Source organism: Rhinolophus sinicus, chromosome 14, assembly GCF_057876585.1.
Source record: "Rhinolophus sinicus isolate RSI-liver-muscle chromosome 14, RSI-T2T, whole genome shotgun sequence".
Classification (NCBI taxonomy): domain Eukaryota; kingdom Metazoa; phylum Chordata; class Mammalia; order Chiroptera; family Rhinolophidae; genus Rhinolophus; species Rhinolophus sinicus.
Window position 1 is genome coordinate 153,178,171 of NC_142514.1, and position 15,643 is coordinate 153,193,813.

Consider the following 15,643-nt stretch of genomic DNA (forward strand, 5'->3'; position numbering starts at 1 on the left):
TTTCTTTGTAGAACTTATAGCCTCCTGACATTACATACTTCCTTGCTCATTCGTTTATTGTTTGTCACCCTACCCTAAAATGAAAGCACCATGAAAGCAGGGTCTTGGTTTTGTTCACTGCTCTGTCTCCAACACCTAAACCGGTACCTGGCACATAATGGATGTTCCATAATGTGTTAAATGAATAAATCAGGGTGGTTTTATGGAATGAAGGGACTTGAGCACTTCATGAAGAAGACCTTCAGCACTACCACAGTGGCAGAGAAGTTAAGAAGGCAGGGCTCCAAGGGAGCCCTCTAGGTTTGATGGGAAGGGAGGACTTCCCAGCACCCAAGGGTCAGTTAGGACAGATCCCAGAAGTTAGTGGGAAAAGCACAAAGATCACTCTTGCTTTTATCTCTGGGCTCTAGGAAGAGAGACCCCAGTAGGGGTATCTGGTTCAAGGGAGACCTCTAGCCAGAGTGCTGAGAGGAAGGTGTGAACTGCAGAGAAGTCCTATGGGGGTGGGGAGACCTCAGGCTTGTGAGGAAGCCAGAGATCCCATGGAGTGGTTGCCTCCTCCTATCCCCAGTCTCTGCAGTGGGCCTGCTGGGAAGAAATGCAGCTGTGGCTTCTGGGAGCTGAGCCCTAAGATTACATGGGCCCCTGGCAGGGCTCTGTGCCCCAGCTAACAGCTGGGAAGCCCACAGAGAGCACACCATCCAACCGGTGCCAGCAACAGAAGCAATCCCTCTTGCTAGTATAGCCTTACATCTCAGACTGAAGGCTTCCACATCTTTGGTCTCTAGATTCTCACCACTGACCACCACAATCGCTCTAAGAGATTGCTCTTGTTGTCCTCAATGGGTAAACAGGATCGGAAGGCGAATGACTTGCATAAAATCACACATGAAACTGGGGGTCTGGACTCGAACTTAGGTCATTGGTCTGTAAACTCCACCCTCAAAGATTCCACTCTAGAGTCTGGGCTTTCCAAGCCTTTGCGCGATGAACTTTTCTGATGCAGCACCGCGAGGCAGAGGCAAGCGCCAAGTAGATGGAGTTTTCTTCCCGGCTGAAGAGGGATCTCTGAGAGCAGCACTGGACACCTGGCTGCCAAAATGCACAGTTTGACATGGGCAGGCGTCCACTTCCCTCCCTCCCTCCAGGCCGGGGCAGGAGTTGAGCTTGGAGAGATTGGCATGAAGCTTTTAGTAGTGATCCTGGACTCCTGTATAAATGAGACTGGATTTCTAAGCGTCCAGGGAAAATGAGCAGGAACTGGTCTAATGGCATGGTCACCACGTCCACTTTATCTCAGTTTTGCCTACTTGACTCTCGGGTCTATCTCTCATTGCGCGTTTCTCCGCTTCTGACTCTCCAGCTTTCTGCTCGTTAAATGTCTCAGCCTCTTGCATATATCTCTCTCACTATCTCAGCTCTGAATGTGTCTCTACCCCATTGCTATGTGTCTTTCTCCAGGTCTGATTTCTACTCTTATTCTGCTTTGGGTCCCCCGCGAATCAGAGGACAGAGCGGCCCAAAGTCAGCTGGGAAGTGAGAGCCCGCGCGGCCAGCGTTTTCCGCAGAGATAGGAGGAGTCCTGTGCTGGAGAGGTTTGGGAAGAGTGTGCCCGGGAGCCAAGTGTAGCAGCATTGGGCTGCCAGCCTCTGCCTCCCTTCCTGCCTAGGGAGGAGCCGGACCACGCGCGCGCGCGCGTCTAAGGATAGGGGCCTGGCCAGTCTCTAGCCCCTGCGGCCACCCTGGGGATCCCAAACTCCTCCCCGTCCCGTTCCTATTGGCCTCGGGCGCCCCCGCCCCCAGCCGCCCGCTCCCGCCCCCAGCGCCTAGCGTGAAAATAGGGGTGGAGAAGCCCCAGGGAGCTGCCGCTACTTTCCGCAGAGTCCATCAGGCGGGACAGGACGGGGTAGGGTAGGGGACGGTCAGACCCCCAGCATTTCGCTAACGCGCTGCAGGAGACCCGAAGAAAGTTTCGGGCAACCCCTGCCTCCGGGGTTGGGCGAAGCCAGGACTGCGCTGCTCCCCGCCGGGATATGGAGCTCCTGTCGCCGCCACTCCGCGACGTAGACTTGACTGGCCCCGACGGCTCTCTTTGCAACTTTGCCACAACGGACGACTTCTACGATGACCCGTGTTTCGACTCCCCGGACCTGCGCTTCTTCGAGGACCTGGACCCGCGCCTCGTGCACGTGGGCGCCCTCCTAAAGCCAGAGGAACCATCGCACTTCCCTGCGGCCGTGCACCCGGCCCCCGGCGCGCGCGAGGACGAGCATGTGCGCGCACCTAGCGGGCACCACCAGGCGGGTCGCTGTCTACTGTGGGCCTGCAAGGCATGCAAGCGCAAGACCACTAACGCTGACCGCCGCAAGGCCGCCACCATGCGCGAGCGGCGCCGCCTGAGCAAAGTCAACGAAGCCTTCGAGACGCTCAAGCGCTGCACGTCTAGCAATCCTAACCAGCGTCTGCCCAAGGTGGAGATCCTGCGCAACGCAATCCGTTATATCGAAGGCCTGCAGGAGCTGCTGCGCGACCAGGACGCCGCGCCCCCTGGCGCCGCTGCGGCCTTCTACGCGCCCGGCCCGTTGCCCCCCGGCCGCGGCGGTGAGCACTACAGCGGCGACTCGGACGCGTCCAGCCCGCGCTCCAACTGCTCCGACGGCATGGTAAGGCTGGAACCCCGGGCTAGAAGAGAAGTGGGGGCAGCTCTCGGGAGTATCTGGGAAGCCTTTCCGAGGGCGGGGAGCTAACTGACCCTCCAGGGAGAGGTTTGGACAGGAGTGGACCCCTTGTCCCGGGCAGCTGCCACTGGGGTGGCCTAGTGTTTTGGGAACGCATCGTACAGATGCAATCCACTCGATTGGGGAGCACTGTTACACCTCTGCGCCGTGATCTGCTTTTTCTACACTTGTCCTTATTTTCAAAATTAAGATTTGTAGTCCTAGGTGACACTCTGCCCTCTATTTGGCCCTGCATACTGCAGACAGCTCCTGCCCACCCTTACCCCCACCCCTATCAGGGCAGGAAATTCGAGGGTGAGATTTGGGAAGTTGTGGAGGGGCGGCCAAAGAGAGTGATGTTCCAGGCTTGCGTGGTCCCATGGGCCTGAGTCAGTCGCCCTTGCCGTTTGCAGATGGACTACAGCGGCCCCCCAAGCGGTGTCCGGCGGCGGAACTGCTACGACGGCACCTACTACAGCGAGGCGCCCAGCGGTGCGTATTCGCGCCTCCTCATGTTACCCTTTGACCTGCCCTAGCTTCCCTTTATCTAGGATCCCTGCCCCATCCCTCCCCCTCCCTCCACACACATACATCATGGGAGATGGCACAAGGAAGGAAATACCAAGCATGCAGCTCCCTCTCTTTTCGCTCCCCACTCTCTCTGGATAGCCCCAGACAATGGCAGGTCCTCAGTTTCCCGTCTGCCGCAAGTTGGAGACTTGTCCGCGGCTCAACACTTACGTACTAACCTACCCTTCCCCGCGCAGAACCCAGGCCCGGGAAGAACGCTGCGGTATCGAGCCTTGACTGCCTGTCCAGCATCGTGGAGCGCATCTCCACCGACAGCCCCACTGCGCCCGCGCTTCTGTTGGCGGACGCGCCGCCGGCGTTGTCACCCGGCCCACACGAGGCCGCTGCCCCGAGCGAGGGCGATCGCAGCGCCCCCACCCCTACCCCCGACGCCGCTCCTCAGTGCCCCGCGGGCGCCAACCCCAACCGGATCTACCAGGTGCTCTGAGGGTGTGGGCGGCCGCGTCGGAGGACGTCGCTGTCCACCTGCCCGAGGGATGGTGCCCCTAGGGTCCCTCGCACCCAAAAGATTGAGCTTAAATGCCTCCCCCAACTGAGCTTTTAAAGCGACCCTTCCCAAGGGAGGATAGGCAGGAGAACTGATGTGTCTCCTGCCTCCCGCACCCCAGGGCAAGGACACAGTCCTTTTTTTCCACGCAGCACCCTTCTCTGAGACCCGCTGCGATGGCCGTTATGTGTTCCTCAGTGGGCCACAGCTGACTCTGGAGGGGCCAGGCCCTTCCTCTTCCTCGCCACTTTCCCCCATGGGGGTGGGAACCGCGCCGACCTAAGCCCAGTCCTTTGACGCCGAGGTCGCTTATGGGGGCGTGGCCTCTCCCTTTGCCAGCCCGGAAGACATCCTCATTTTCCCACAGCCAGCGGGGTGCGCTCAGTCCCAAGTGTAACAAGTGTAACGGTAACCACTCTCACCCTTCCCCCTGTTCAGGACCACTTTTTTGTAATACTTTTGTAATCTATTCCTGTAAATAAGAGTTGCTTTGACAGAGCAGGAGCCCGTAGGGCTGTATTTATCTCTGAGGCATGGTGTGCGGTGCGACAGGCACTTTGTATGTTTATACCAGGCGGGGCGAGCCGCGGGCGCTCGCTCAGGTGTTGGAAATAAAAACGCTAATTTATACCGAGGTGGCTCTGGCTTTCCCTAGGGATGGGGGCAGGATTTTGAGGGGATGGAAAATCCACAAGGAGTACCGCAAGTAGCCCTGTAGGCGGCAAGTGGATTGCAAGGAGGAAGCCTGAGGCCAAGAGAAAGAAGCAATGTGTCTCCCATATGTGGGGAGGTTCCTAAGACGGTGAGGAGCAGCACCACACGCAGGTCAGTGGTTCTCCTGTCAGGATGCAGATTAGAATGATCTGAATAGTTTTCAAAAAGACCCATGCCTGATCCCCCCCCCCAAAGATTGTGCTTTAAGGTATCTGCCCCACAAACTCAGAGCCAGGTATTGGTATTTTTCAAAAGCTCCCCATTTTTCAAAATGCAAGGTTGAGAATCACATGCCTCCATACACAGAGTGAACCCAGGTGTGGTGTCCCGAAGGCTCACTGGGAAGTAATGGCCCCAGGTGCCACTCTGAATCCTCATGGCTACAGAGGATGTGATTGGGTGCTCACAGCATCACCGTGCTTCCCCGAAAATAAGACCGGGTCTTATATTAATTCTTGCTCCAAAAGACGCATTATGTTCAGAGGATGTCATCCTGAAAAATCATGCTAGGGCTTATTTTCTGGTTAGGTCTTATTTTCGGGGGAACACGGTATAAGGAAACACTAAATGAGTGTGAAGAGGCGGTAAGCTGTGTGGTACTTACAGGCTTTTAGTGATAGGCGTAACCACAAGGGGAAAGCTTTGAAGGCCAGACAGGTACAGGCGCTTCTACTTAGCCAGTAACCCAGCACTTACAGCATTTGGGCACTGCTATATCTCACAGAAACAGGAGCCCAGACCCTGCAAGAAGAGGGCCACATGCAAATCTGTTATCATCACAGGCTGCATACATGCTCTCATCAAGATATAAACACTGAGAGCAGAGGAGGGGCCATTGATTTAGCCAGGGTGCTGCAGAAGTCTTCCTGGAAGAGGTGCCACTTGAGCTGTGTCTTGAGAAACAAGAGAACACACACACGCACTCTGCCCTCCCAGAGGCCTTTGTCGTCCCCTGGAAGGATGGCCTGGCAAAAGTTCTTCCCCACTCACATACCACACCACCTCCACCCCCAAAACACATACACTTGCCACCAGGACCTCCCTACATCCCACCCTTACCCTTTTTTCTAGAAAACCTTGCAAGCCCACTTTCCAGGGCTCTGCTCAAGTGGGGGGCCCTGAGGAAGGCAAGATGTGATGCCAGAAGGAAGGGCCTCATTATATATCTGGGAATCTGCTCTCTGCTGTAAGGAGAGACTTACTCTTCCCAACACAGGGTCCCTGAGGAGCTGCCAGAGCTGCTCTGTTACTAATGATCCTCAGCTTTTTTTCTGGCTTCTTCCACAGATGCACCTTGGGGATCCTTAGGCACTTTGGGGTTCTTTACAGTCCTTTTAGATTCCTTGGGGCTCATTCATGAATTCATTCATTCAACAGATGCCAGGTCTTATGCTGGGTGAAAACAGACACCAGTAGACGCAGTTCCTGTCTTTGGGAAGCACCCAGATATTTGGGGAGGTCGGATCTTTTAGCAGCTGGCTACATCACGATGAATTAAGTGCTATAATGGGGGTGTATGTGGCAGAGGAATATAGTAGGAACAGAAGGTATGGACAAGCAGGTAACCCCTAATAAGAATCTTGAAGGAGTTGGTCAGGAAAGAGGAGCCAAAGAAGAGTGTTCCAAGCTAAAGAAACAGCAAGTGCAAAGACCCAGAGGTGACAGAAAGCAAATTGTGCCTTCATGGAACCAAAAATTTCACAGGGACGGGCCAGAAGGGAGATGGGGGGAAAGCAGGCACAGGGCATCATTTGTGCTTTATCCTGAAGGCAACAGGGAAACATAGAGGAATCTAAACAAGGGAAGGATACAAATAAATATGTATTTTAGAAAGGCCAGTCTGGGCTGACAGAGTGGGAGGATGGCAGACTTGTCAGGAGGCCACCAGGGTTGCTCAGAGGAAATATAACATGGCCTGAACTGGGGCAGTGACTGGGGATGGGAGAGAAAGCATAGGAATGGAGACAGTTGTGCCAGATAAAGTGTAGGTGTTGATGGTACAGTGGAGAACCTTGAAGGCACAGTCCCTACCCTCACACAGCTTAAAATCCACTAGAGAAATAGCCATCAGACAAAGAACCGAGGGAACAAATGCGATGTTATAAATGCTGAGAAGTACTCTAAGGCAAAGTACAGGGTGCAATGAGAGATGATAATGGGGTATGAGAAGGTAACCTGGTGAAGAGAGGAAGAGGCAGGGTTTCTGCACTGAGGGAACCAATCACATATACGAAGAGGGCCCCAGTAGCCTATAAGGAGACAGTGTACAATTAGGAAAAAATGTCCCTTCTTGGAGGACACTGCTCTGCACCAGGGTTCGTGGCTAGGCAAGCAGAGAGCAGGATGGCCTTCAGCCCCCACTCATCTCTCCAGCCAGGTGCACGTGTGCAGTGAACAACCTATACAACCGTTCACAGTGCCTTGTGTATGGAGGCCCCAAGGAAGTGAGGGAAAAGGAGGAGCCGAGGATGAAGCTCTGGTTTGCTTCTGAGTGGTTGGTGGTGCCATTAAAGAGATGGAGACCTCAGGAGAAGAGGAAGCAGGTATGGGGACAGATTTAGTCCAGGACACTTCCAGTTACAGGTGATAGAAACCTAATTTAAACTAGCTTAAACCCCACAATGGGGTGTGTTGGAAGCACATGGGGCAGCTCACATGTGGAAGAGCACTATACGCATCCATGGGCCTGGAAAGCTGGGACTGGAGCCCCTCTTGCTCATCTATGCATCCCCCCTCGCCTCTACTTGGCCTCATTCTCTCCTACTCCATGTTGGTTTTCTCCAGTAACTGAGGGATTACCTTATATCTCACCATTAAACTCCAATTAGAAAATGCCCAGGAAAAACTCTAATTGGACCAGCTTAGGTCATGAGGCCGGGTTTGAACCCAGGCAGAGGGGCTCCAGAAACTGCACTCTTAGCTGCCTTACTCTATGGCCTCTACAGTGGAAGTCAGGAGAGAGGAAGTAAGGAAAGTCAGGTGATCCAACTGGACATTGGATCAGCACATGGATGATGGGATTTGAGGTTTTCTCCTGGCATGTCCCTTACCTCAGTACCCGGGGGGTGGGGTATCTTGCTAAGCCCAACCCTATTTGCAGTGTCTCTGAAAAGTCCCTTGCTCCTGGGGCCATTTTCACCTGGGATGGATCTGAGGAAACACTGGGCCGTGGTCCTCAGAGAGATATATGGGTACGTCTCTACACATGTGTGCTCATACAACAGCACACATGTATCAAGAGCACACCCCAGAGGTGAATGCACCGTGAAGTCTAAGCTTCAGGTCCTCTTCCTTGCATGAGCCCCTTCTAAGGTCCTGTGCAAAACCCTAGAAATATGTTCACATGGTCTAGTTTCTTTTTTAATTTGCCAAAGTAGATTATTTTAGCCAACCGGTTATGACCATTGTCTCTATTCTGACTTCCCCCTTGTGTTGGGTGGCTTTATGCATATGTTGGTATCCTATCCAGAGGTATACACTTTGTCTGGGTTTAGTGGAATATATCTTCAATAAATAGAAAATAAAACAGAAGCAATAATGATGAACAATGAAATCAATTAAAATGATTGTACATTGAGAAGACAATAGTTCCCTCAAAATATGTTCCGATCGTATCAAAAAGTAGTTTATTAAAAGAAAGAGATAACTTTTGAATGCATTATTGAAAAACTTCTTGTATTGTTTGATAATCCAATCAATGAAGCAGAGTGAATTATATGAACTCATTGGATAAAAGATTTAGTTCTTGCCAATCTAACCCGAAGTACTAGTGTAACAAAGACAGTATAGAATTCACAATATGCCATTATAACAAGACCTCAACATCAATAAACTTTTTAATATTCACTGTCAGTTTAAAAACATTAAAAATTAATCACTACATGAGAAAACCCAAAATACCTTGAACTGTTGAAGTCCGCAGGTGAAAGAAACTTGGTAGAGTTTTCCCCCAATTTGACACCAGTCCTGAAGTTGTCCATGACATTTCCAGTAGAGTGGTGAGCCTGAGAGAAGCTTCCCGACATAACCAAAGACACAAAACAAGTTTTGATCGACTATGTCGAAGGAAAGACTGAATTATCTCTCAATTCCCTGTATAGAAAATGATATCATAAAACAATTGTCAATTGAAGAGGCAGTTGAAGAATATTCAGCCTGATGCAGTAGAAAGGAGTGGGCAAGACTGGAAAAGTCAAGGAAAAGAGCCAGAGGGGAAGGCAGAAGTACGAAAGTATGAGATAAGGAGAAACGTAAGGACAAAAATGATGGTGATGCTAATGATGAACAAGTTGGTTCTAACTCAGTGTTTCATCATCTATAACATACTTAAATCCTCTGCACACAACTCACTACTATTAAAGGAAAAAAATTAAAACGTGAGGCTGTGTAACATTCATTTTTATACCACACATGATCATTTTCATATAGTGGGTTTTTGTTGTTGTTGTTTTGTTTTGTTTTGTTTTTGCCAGACAACATTTAACAGGTTGTAATTCATGGAGCACTCTCCCCGTATCGGGGGAGGAGTCTTGGATGATGTCAATGGCTACATAATTCCTGGGATCTAAGTGGCTGTGCTACTGACCAGCTCTGCGATCTTGGGAAGGCGGCTTAACCTATCTGGACTTGGGCTTTCTCTCAAGTGGAGAGAATGGAATGGGTTAGTGATTTTAAAAGGTATGTTCTGAAATTCTTTAGTAATTCACTGAAAACATTTCAGAGAGAGAGAAAAAGATAATGAAGTAGATCTTGTACAGACAAGGGAACTGGAACCATGACAGACAGTTTTTCCCAACATAAGCAAATTATTTATAATCTCCTGGTTTACTGATCCTTCTTTTACTTTTCTCAATTTTTTATTGAGATATAATTCACATACCATAAAATTCACCCTTTCAAAGTGTCCAATTCAGTGGTTTGTACTATATTCACAACCATGTGCAACCATCACCACTATCATTCCTGAACATCTCATTACTCTCCTAAGAAACTTGTACCTATTAGCAGCCACTCTCCACTCTGTCTCCTTCCCCCAAACCCTGGGAACCACTAATCTATTTTTGTCTCCATGGATTTGCTTATTCTGGACAATGGAAACACACACTATGTGGCTTTTGTGTCTGGCTTCTTTCACTGAATATAATGTTTTCAAGGTTTATCCATGTTGTAGCGTGTATCAGTGCTTCATGCCTTTACACAGCTGAATAATATTCCAATGCAGAGTTATATCACACTTTGTTTATCCATTCATCAGTTGATAGATATTTGGGTTGTTTCCATTTTTCAGTTTTTATGAATAATGCTGCTATGAACATTCATGTACAAGTTCTGATGTAAATATATGCTTTTAATTCTCTTGGGTATCTTCCTAAAAGTGAAATTGCTGGGTATATCATAACTCTATGTTTAAATTTTTGAGGAACTGCCAAAGTTTTCCTGAAAGCAGCTGCACCATTTTACATTCCCATCAGCAATGTCTGAGGATTCCAATTTCTCTGCATCTTCAGCACTGTTATTATTTGTCTTTTTATTCTAACCATCCTAGTGGGTGTGAAGTGGTATCTCATTGTGGTTTTGATCACCCCTCATGACTAATGATGTTGAGCATCTTTTCCTGTGCTTATTGCCATCTGTATATCTTCTTTGGAGAAATGTCTTTTTAAATCCTTTGTCCATTTTAAAATTAGGTTATTTGTCTTTCTATTGTTGAGTTATGAGTTGTTTATGTATTCTAGATACTGGACTCTTACCAGATACATGAATTGCAACTATTTTCTTCCGTTCTATGAGTTCTCTTCACTTTCTTGATTGTGTCCTTTGAAGTACGAAAGTTTATATCGTTATTTCGGTGAAGTCTAATATACCTATATCTTTTGTTGCTTGCTTATTTATTCATTTTTTACATCATATTTAAGAAACCATTATCTAATCCAAGTGCTTCTAAGAGTTTTATAGTTATCACTCTTACGTTTATGTATTTGGTCCATTTTTCATTACTTTTTGTATATGGTATGACGAAGAGGTCCGACTTTTGTATGTGGATATCCAGTTGTCCCCCCACTATTTATGCTGAAAATATTATTCTTTCCCCATTGAATTGTCTTGGCACCCTTGTCAAAAATGAATTGCCCATAAATATATGGGATTATTTCTGGATTCAGTTCTATTCCGTTGCTCTGTATGTCCACCCTTATGCCAGTATCCCAGTCTTCAGTACTGTAGCTTTATAGTCAGTTTGGAAATCAGGGAGTGGTAAGTTCTCCAACTGTGTTCTTCTTCAAGATTATTTTGGCTATTCTGGGTCCTGTGCATGTTATGAGTATATCTTTAAGTAACCCTGTCCTGGTGGTATTTTAGTAACCACAACCTTGCCTGGTACAATATAGGAGCTGTAACTTGGCATGGAAATCTAAAGCAGGTTCTTGTTGGTGCACAGAAAAAATAGTTATATGGGGGTATGATGATTTTATCATTTTCAGTCATCTTTGATGCAGCTTTTATGTAATAAATGTTGTTTTGTTCACTGAATATCATTCTGTAATTGCAAAAAAAAGTTGCAACTGTTTTTGTTAGCATTACGAATGCTTCCAAGTAAATATAACTTATTTAGAAGCAGTATGTAGGTGTGTCAGGCAGTTAATAAAAATATTAAGCTACTTTTCCTGGATTTTTCATGTTCATGGTATTTGTCAGCTTTTTGAAATTTATATCTGGTTCTGATTTCTAAGTCTAAAGAAATATTCAATTTTGTACCCGCCTTTCTATTCCTTTTTTTTTTTTTTAAAGAGTGATTCCCCAAATGTCTAAACTTCAGGACTCACAAAACCTGTACCTACCCTTGCACACTGCTGATGGTGCTTACCTGCAGACGGATTCTCACACAGGTTCCTGCCAGGAGTACACACAGGAGACACCCCAAGACTCCTACCAAAGGAATCACAGAGGGAGGAAGACCCTAGAGATAGCCTCACATCTCCAGCTGCTTCTAAGAGAACTCAAGAGCTCCTGCCCAGTCCTTCTGGGGACACCGTCATAGAAATGCCCCGGCCCACCTACACATATGCATCCGACATCCTCATGCACCCTTTACCCCAGCCATCATCATTTCCCACCTCCCCACCTCATTCCCAACAGCCAGCAGCGAGAACCGCTGAGGCCCCACCTTCCCCAAAGCCAAGCCTAGGGAGGTCTGATGCTCTGTCCCTTGGACCACACTGACGCTTTGGGGTGTGGACATTGCTGAGGAATGGCAGGAATCCACTGGGGGTAATGGCTGGTCACAAAAGGTTTGGGGGGGTGGGCAGTCCGAGGGAATGGGAAAAGGGGAGGGAAGGAAGTTCGATGAGAGACATTATCTCATGTAATCCTCACAAAATATTATTGCGTTTTTGCAGCAGAGGGAACAGAAGCCTAGACAGGGAAAGTGAGTCGTTTACACAGGTAGTAAGCAACAAAATGAGATTTGTAAACAAATCTGTCTAGATCAGTAGTTCTCTCAACCAGAGGACATTTTACCCCCCAGGGGACACTTGCCAGTGTCTTTTTGATTGTCATGACTGGGGAAGGGGTTCTACTGACATCTAGTGGGTAGAGGCCAGGTATGCTGCTAAACACCCTCCAATGCACAGGACAGCCCTGGCTACAAAGGATTATCTGGTCCAAAATTTCAATAATGCAGAGATTGAGAAATGCTGGTTTAATACTTCCCTAGAATATTCTTTATCTTGGCCCCTTTCCTGACTTCCTTTGGCCTAAGATATATGGGATTCAGTCACTCAGGGGTTGCAGGAAGGAACAGCTGGCTATCCACCCGTTCCCAGGTTAGGTACCAGGATCAATGCTCAAGCTACAGACCCAGCAGACATGGTCACCAATTTCCCACTAAGATACCTTTAGGTTCACTCTCCCCCATCCACTGGAGGGAGGAGTTCCCGTCTGGGAGTAGATAGATGCCTGTGGGTTTCACTGCTTACTATCACCCCCAAAGCCTACTCTGTCTGTGCCCAGCTTAGGTTAGCTTCCAGATGTGGCCACAAGATGGCACCCCAACCTATCAGGAATGCTAAGGCTCTGAGCAGCATCTAGGTTTTGCCAACCCAGACAAAGGCCTGGGGGGGCTGGCTGTGGGCCAGTTCCAGAGCCTAGCAGGACAGGATCTGAGGCCTGTGAGGACCAGGTGTGAGAACATAGTCCCAACTTGGCTCCAGGACTCCTGTCACCATTTTCTAGTCCGCTCCCAGCCCCGGCTTATACTCTAGTCAGTTCCACCATGGAGCTTAATGGGGCCCAGCGACCCTTCCTCTCTAGTCGGAATAAGGGAAATTCCAGAGCTGGGGTATTGAGGATATGGGGCTTATTATTATTCATATACAACAATAAAGAAACTGAGGCATAGAGAAATTGAGTAACTTGCCCAAGGTCACAGCTAGGCAGTGGTGGGGCTGGGATTTGAACCCAGCAATATGGTTCTAGAGTCTCCATTCCTAGCCACTGAACAGCACCACCTACCTTATCAGTAATTTTCTGCCACTAATCCCAAAGACCCTGGCATGGGCCTGCAAGCCTTCCTCTCTGTGAGGGAGGGGGCAAATGGCTTTGAGTAAGGCGGGAGCTGCTCAAAAATGGAAAGGAGTGAGGTTTTCGGCAGCGCTAAGGGTCTGTGGTCAGTGGTTGTGGGTGAGAAGCTAATTCCTTCTCCTACCCCCATTTCTCTGGGGCCTTTTTTCTGTTTTTCCTGTGTTGTCCTCTTGGTTTTTCTGGGCTTTCTGCAAATGCCAGCCTTCTTACAGTGTGAAGAGGGAGTGAGAAAAGAGACTTTTGTGTCCCTGTTTAGGATAGACAAGGTTTGGGGGGGCATGCTTTGGAGCCTGGGCTGGGGTGGGGTGTCATCAAGCATGAAGGTGAGATTCCTAAAGTGGGACAGCGTGGGGCACCTCAGGGCCAGCAACCCTCTCCCACCTGAGAGGCTGCTCTTTCTGAGCCTCCTCTGCTTGCCTCACAGGGGATGTTAAAGTATGATGGATACCCTTTCACGTTCCCCTTCCCTCCAACCCTGGCCTGCCTCTTTTTCTAGTGCACCCTTCAGGGCCAGGCCTGACTAGGGCTCCTAATCATCCAACCTTCCCCTACTAGGGGCCCTTTATCTCTCTCTGTCTCTCCCCATTCTTCTCTCCACCAGCTGGGGCACACTTCAGCTCCCCATTATGACTCACCATGGGCTCTGCACTCACTCCCTGAGAGACCCTGGGTGAGTCCCTCCCCCTGACTCAGCCTCAGTTAAAGGCTCCAGACTCCCACAGCTTCTGACACTGGGATTCTAGGATCCTGGCCCCTCTCCTGGCCTTTCTCAAATCATTCAGCCTTTAATGAGGAGCTCCTGTGCTCTGGGCACTGTGGAGATAAGCAAACAAGAAGCATCCCTAGAGAAGCTGACAGTTGCCTTTTGAAAATGAGATGAGCTAGAGTGAAGGTTGGGGAGCCATATTCTGATCCCATGTGGTCCTGCAGGAGAGGGAAGAGATGGAGCCCTGGGCCCCTATGGATGGAAGAATCATAAAAGACTTTGGGGGGGGCAGGGGGAGACGAGGGGTAGACATCTGGCTGGAAGGAAGGGAAGGTTTGGAAAGGCCTCTTTATTGTTTCTCCCCATCTTGATTTCTCCCAGCCAGGTGTACATGTGTGTGTCTCTATCTCTCTGTGTCTCCTTTGCTCTATCTTCTGGGGTCTCCATTTCTCTGTTTTATTACCTCCTTGGATTGGGACAGAGCTTGCTGACAGCCTGTGTTCAGGGGATCTGAATTTGGGCCAGGCTGAGCTACACCAGGTCAGGTCAGGCCTCCTCATGGTTAGGGGATGGGGCTTACTGGTCAGGGTAAGAAGAAAATGCAAAAGCACTCTCACCCCTGCATTACTCTAAGATTGAAGGGGAAATAGCTCCCATTTATAGGAATAACACAGATCAGTCTCTGGAGGGAGGATGTGCTGTCCTGGCTTCCTTCTGCTCATCTCTGCCCCTGTTTCTGCCCTAACTCTGCCTTTCTGTCTCTCCCCTCGTCCTTCTTTCCCATCCTTCATCTCTTGCCCTGCCCCTGGCCTCTCTCCAACCCTCTCTAGTCCTCCAAACCTTTTCCCCACCACACACAGATTTCCCTGAGGCTGGGCTGGGATTCCCCCGGCCAAGTGAGGGAAGAGACGTCTGCAGCACAGCTTTGTCTCCAGATCCACAGCAGTGTCTGCGGGTCAGCGTCAAGGGACAGCTGTCTGCACAGTTAGCAAGTGCCGACAGGTAAATGAGAACCTCGTGTCCTCTTAATTAAATCGCCCTTTGCCCAGGCAGCCTTGTGTTCGATTGAGCTGGGCTGGGATCAATAAGCCTCTTCCCCAGCACAGCCACCCCTGGATCTGGGCCTGACCTCCCCAGCCCTGTACAGGCCCACCTGCCCACTTCCCCACCAGCCTGGGAGCCCCTCCAGGGCAGGGTATGCGCCTGGGACATAGCCTGGGACAAGTAAGGAGTGAATAAGTGTTTGCTGAATTGAGTAAACTGAGGCACTGGCAGCAAACATGGACCAGGAAGGCTTGGGGACAAAACTATAACTCCTACCCTCAGGATCCTCTGTGAAGCTGTAGGAAACACAGCAGGCAGCTGCTCCCATCCAGCCTCCAGACACGGCTTACCATAACCCAAGGGCAGCTGAAGCCCTAGGGAAGACGGGTGGCTGTCAGTGTTCAGGACCATCAGGGGCAATTTCTTCTGACCTCTAAGGGCAGAATGCCCTTTTCATAAGGGATTCCCACCTAGGGATCCAAAGCTAGTATGGGAGGGTCAGTGAGCTGGGATCGCTATGGAAGTGTGTGGCACTCATGGGAGACTAGGGTCAGCCTGGAGTTATGAAGGGCCTAGGGCTGAAGGGTTTATAGGGGTCCAGGATTACTGGGTTGTTGGCAGAGAGCTTAGAGGACAGCATGTGGGTGGATGGGGGAGGGACTGTTATTTTGGAGTCCATGCAAGAGGGTACCTTGCATGTGGGCTCCAGGTTCCGTGGAAAGGGTCGGTATTAAAATAGCGGCCAATGCTGTTCTGGGTCAAGGTGTCTCTTGTAGCGGTGGGGGTCATTTTGGTTCACTAAGGGAT

At 49.6% G+C, this 15,643-nt stretch overlaps 1 protein-coding gene across 1 annotated transcript; it reads left to right on the forward strand.

Annotated features, from left to right (window-relative positions):
- The first annotated feature begins 1,864 nt into the window (after positions 1–1,864).
- MYOD1 (myogenic differentiation 1) lies at positions 1,865–4,423 on the forward strand. Its single transcript, XM_019746604.3, has 3 exons — positions 1,865–2,663; positions 3,131–3,209; positions 3,485–4,423. The coding sequence occupies exons 1-3, from the start codon at positions 2,034–2,036 to the stop codon at positions 3,733–3,735; spliced, it is 960 nt and encodes a 319-aa protein (XP_019602163.3). The 5' UTR covers positions 1,865–2,033; the 3' UTR covers positions 3,736–4,423.
- Positions 4,424–15,643: the final 11,220 nt, after the last annotated feature.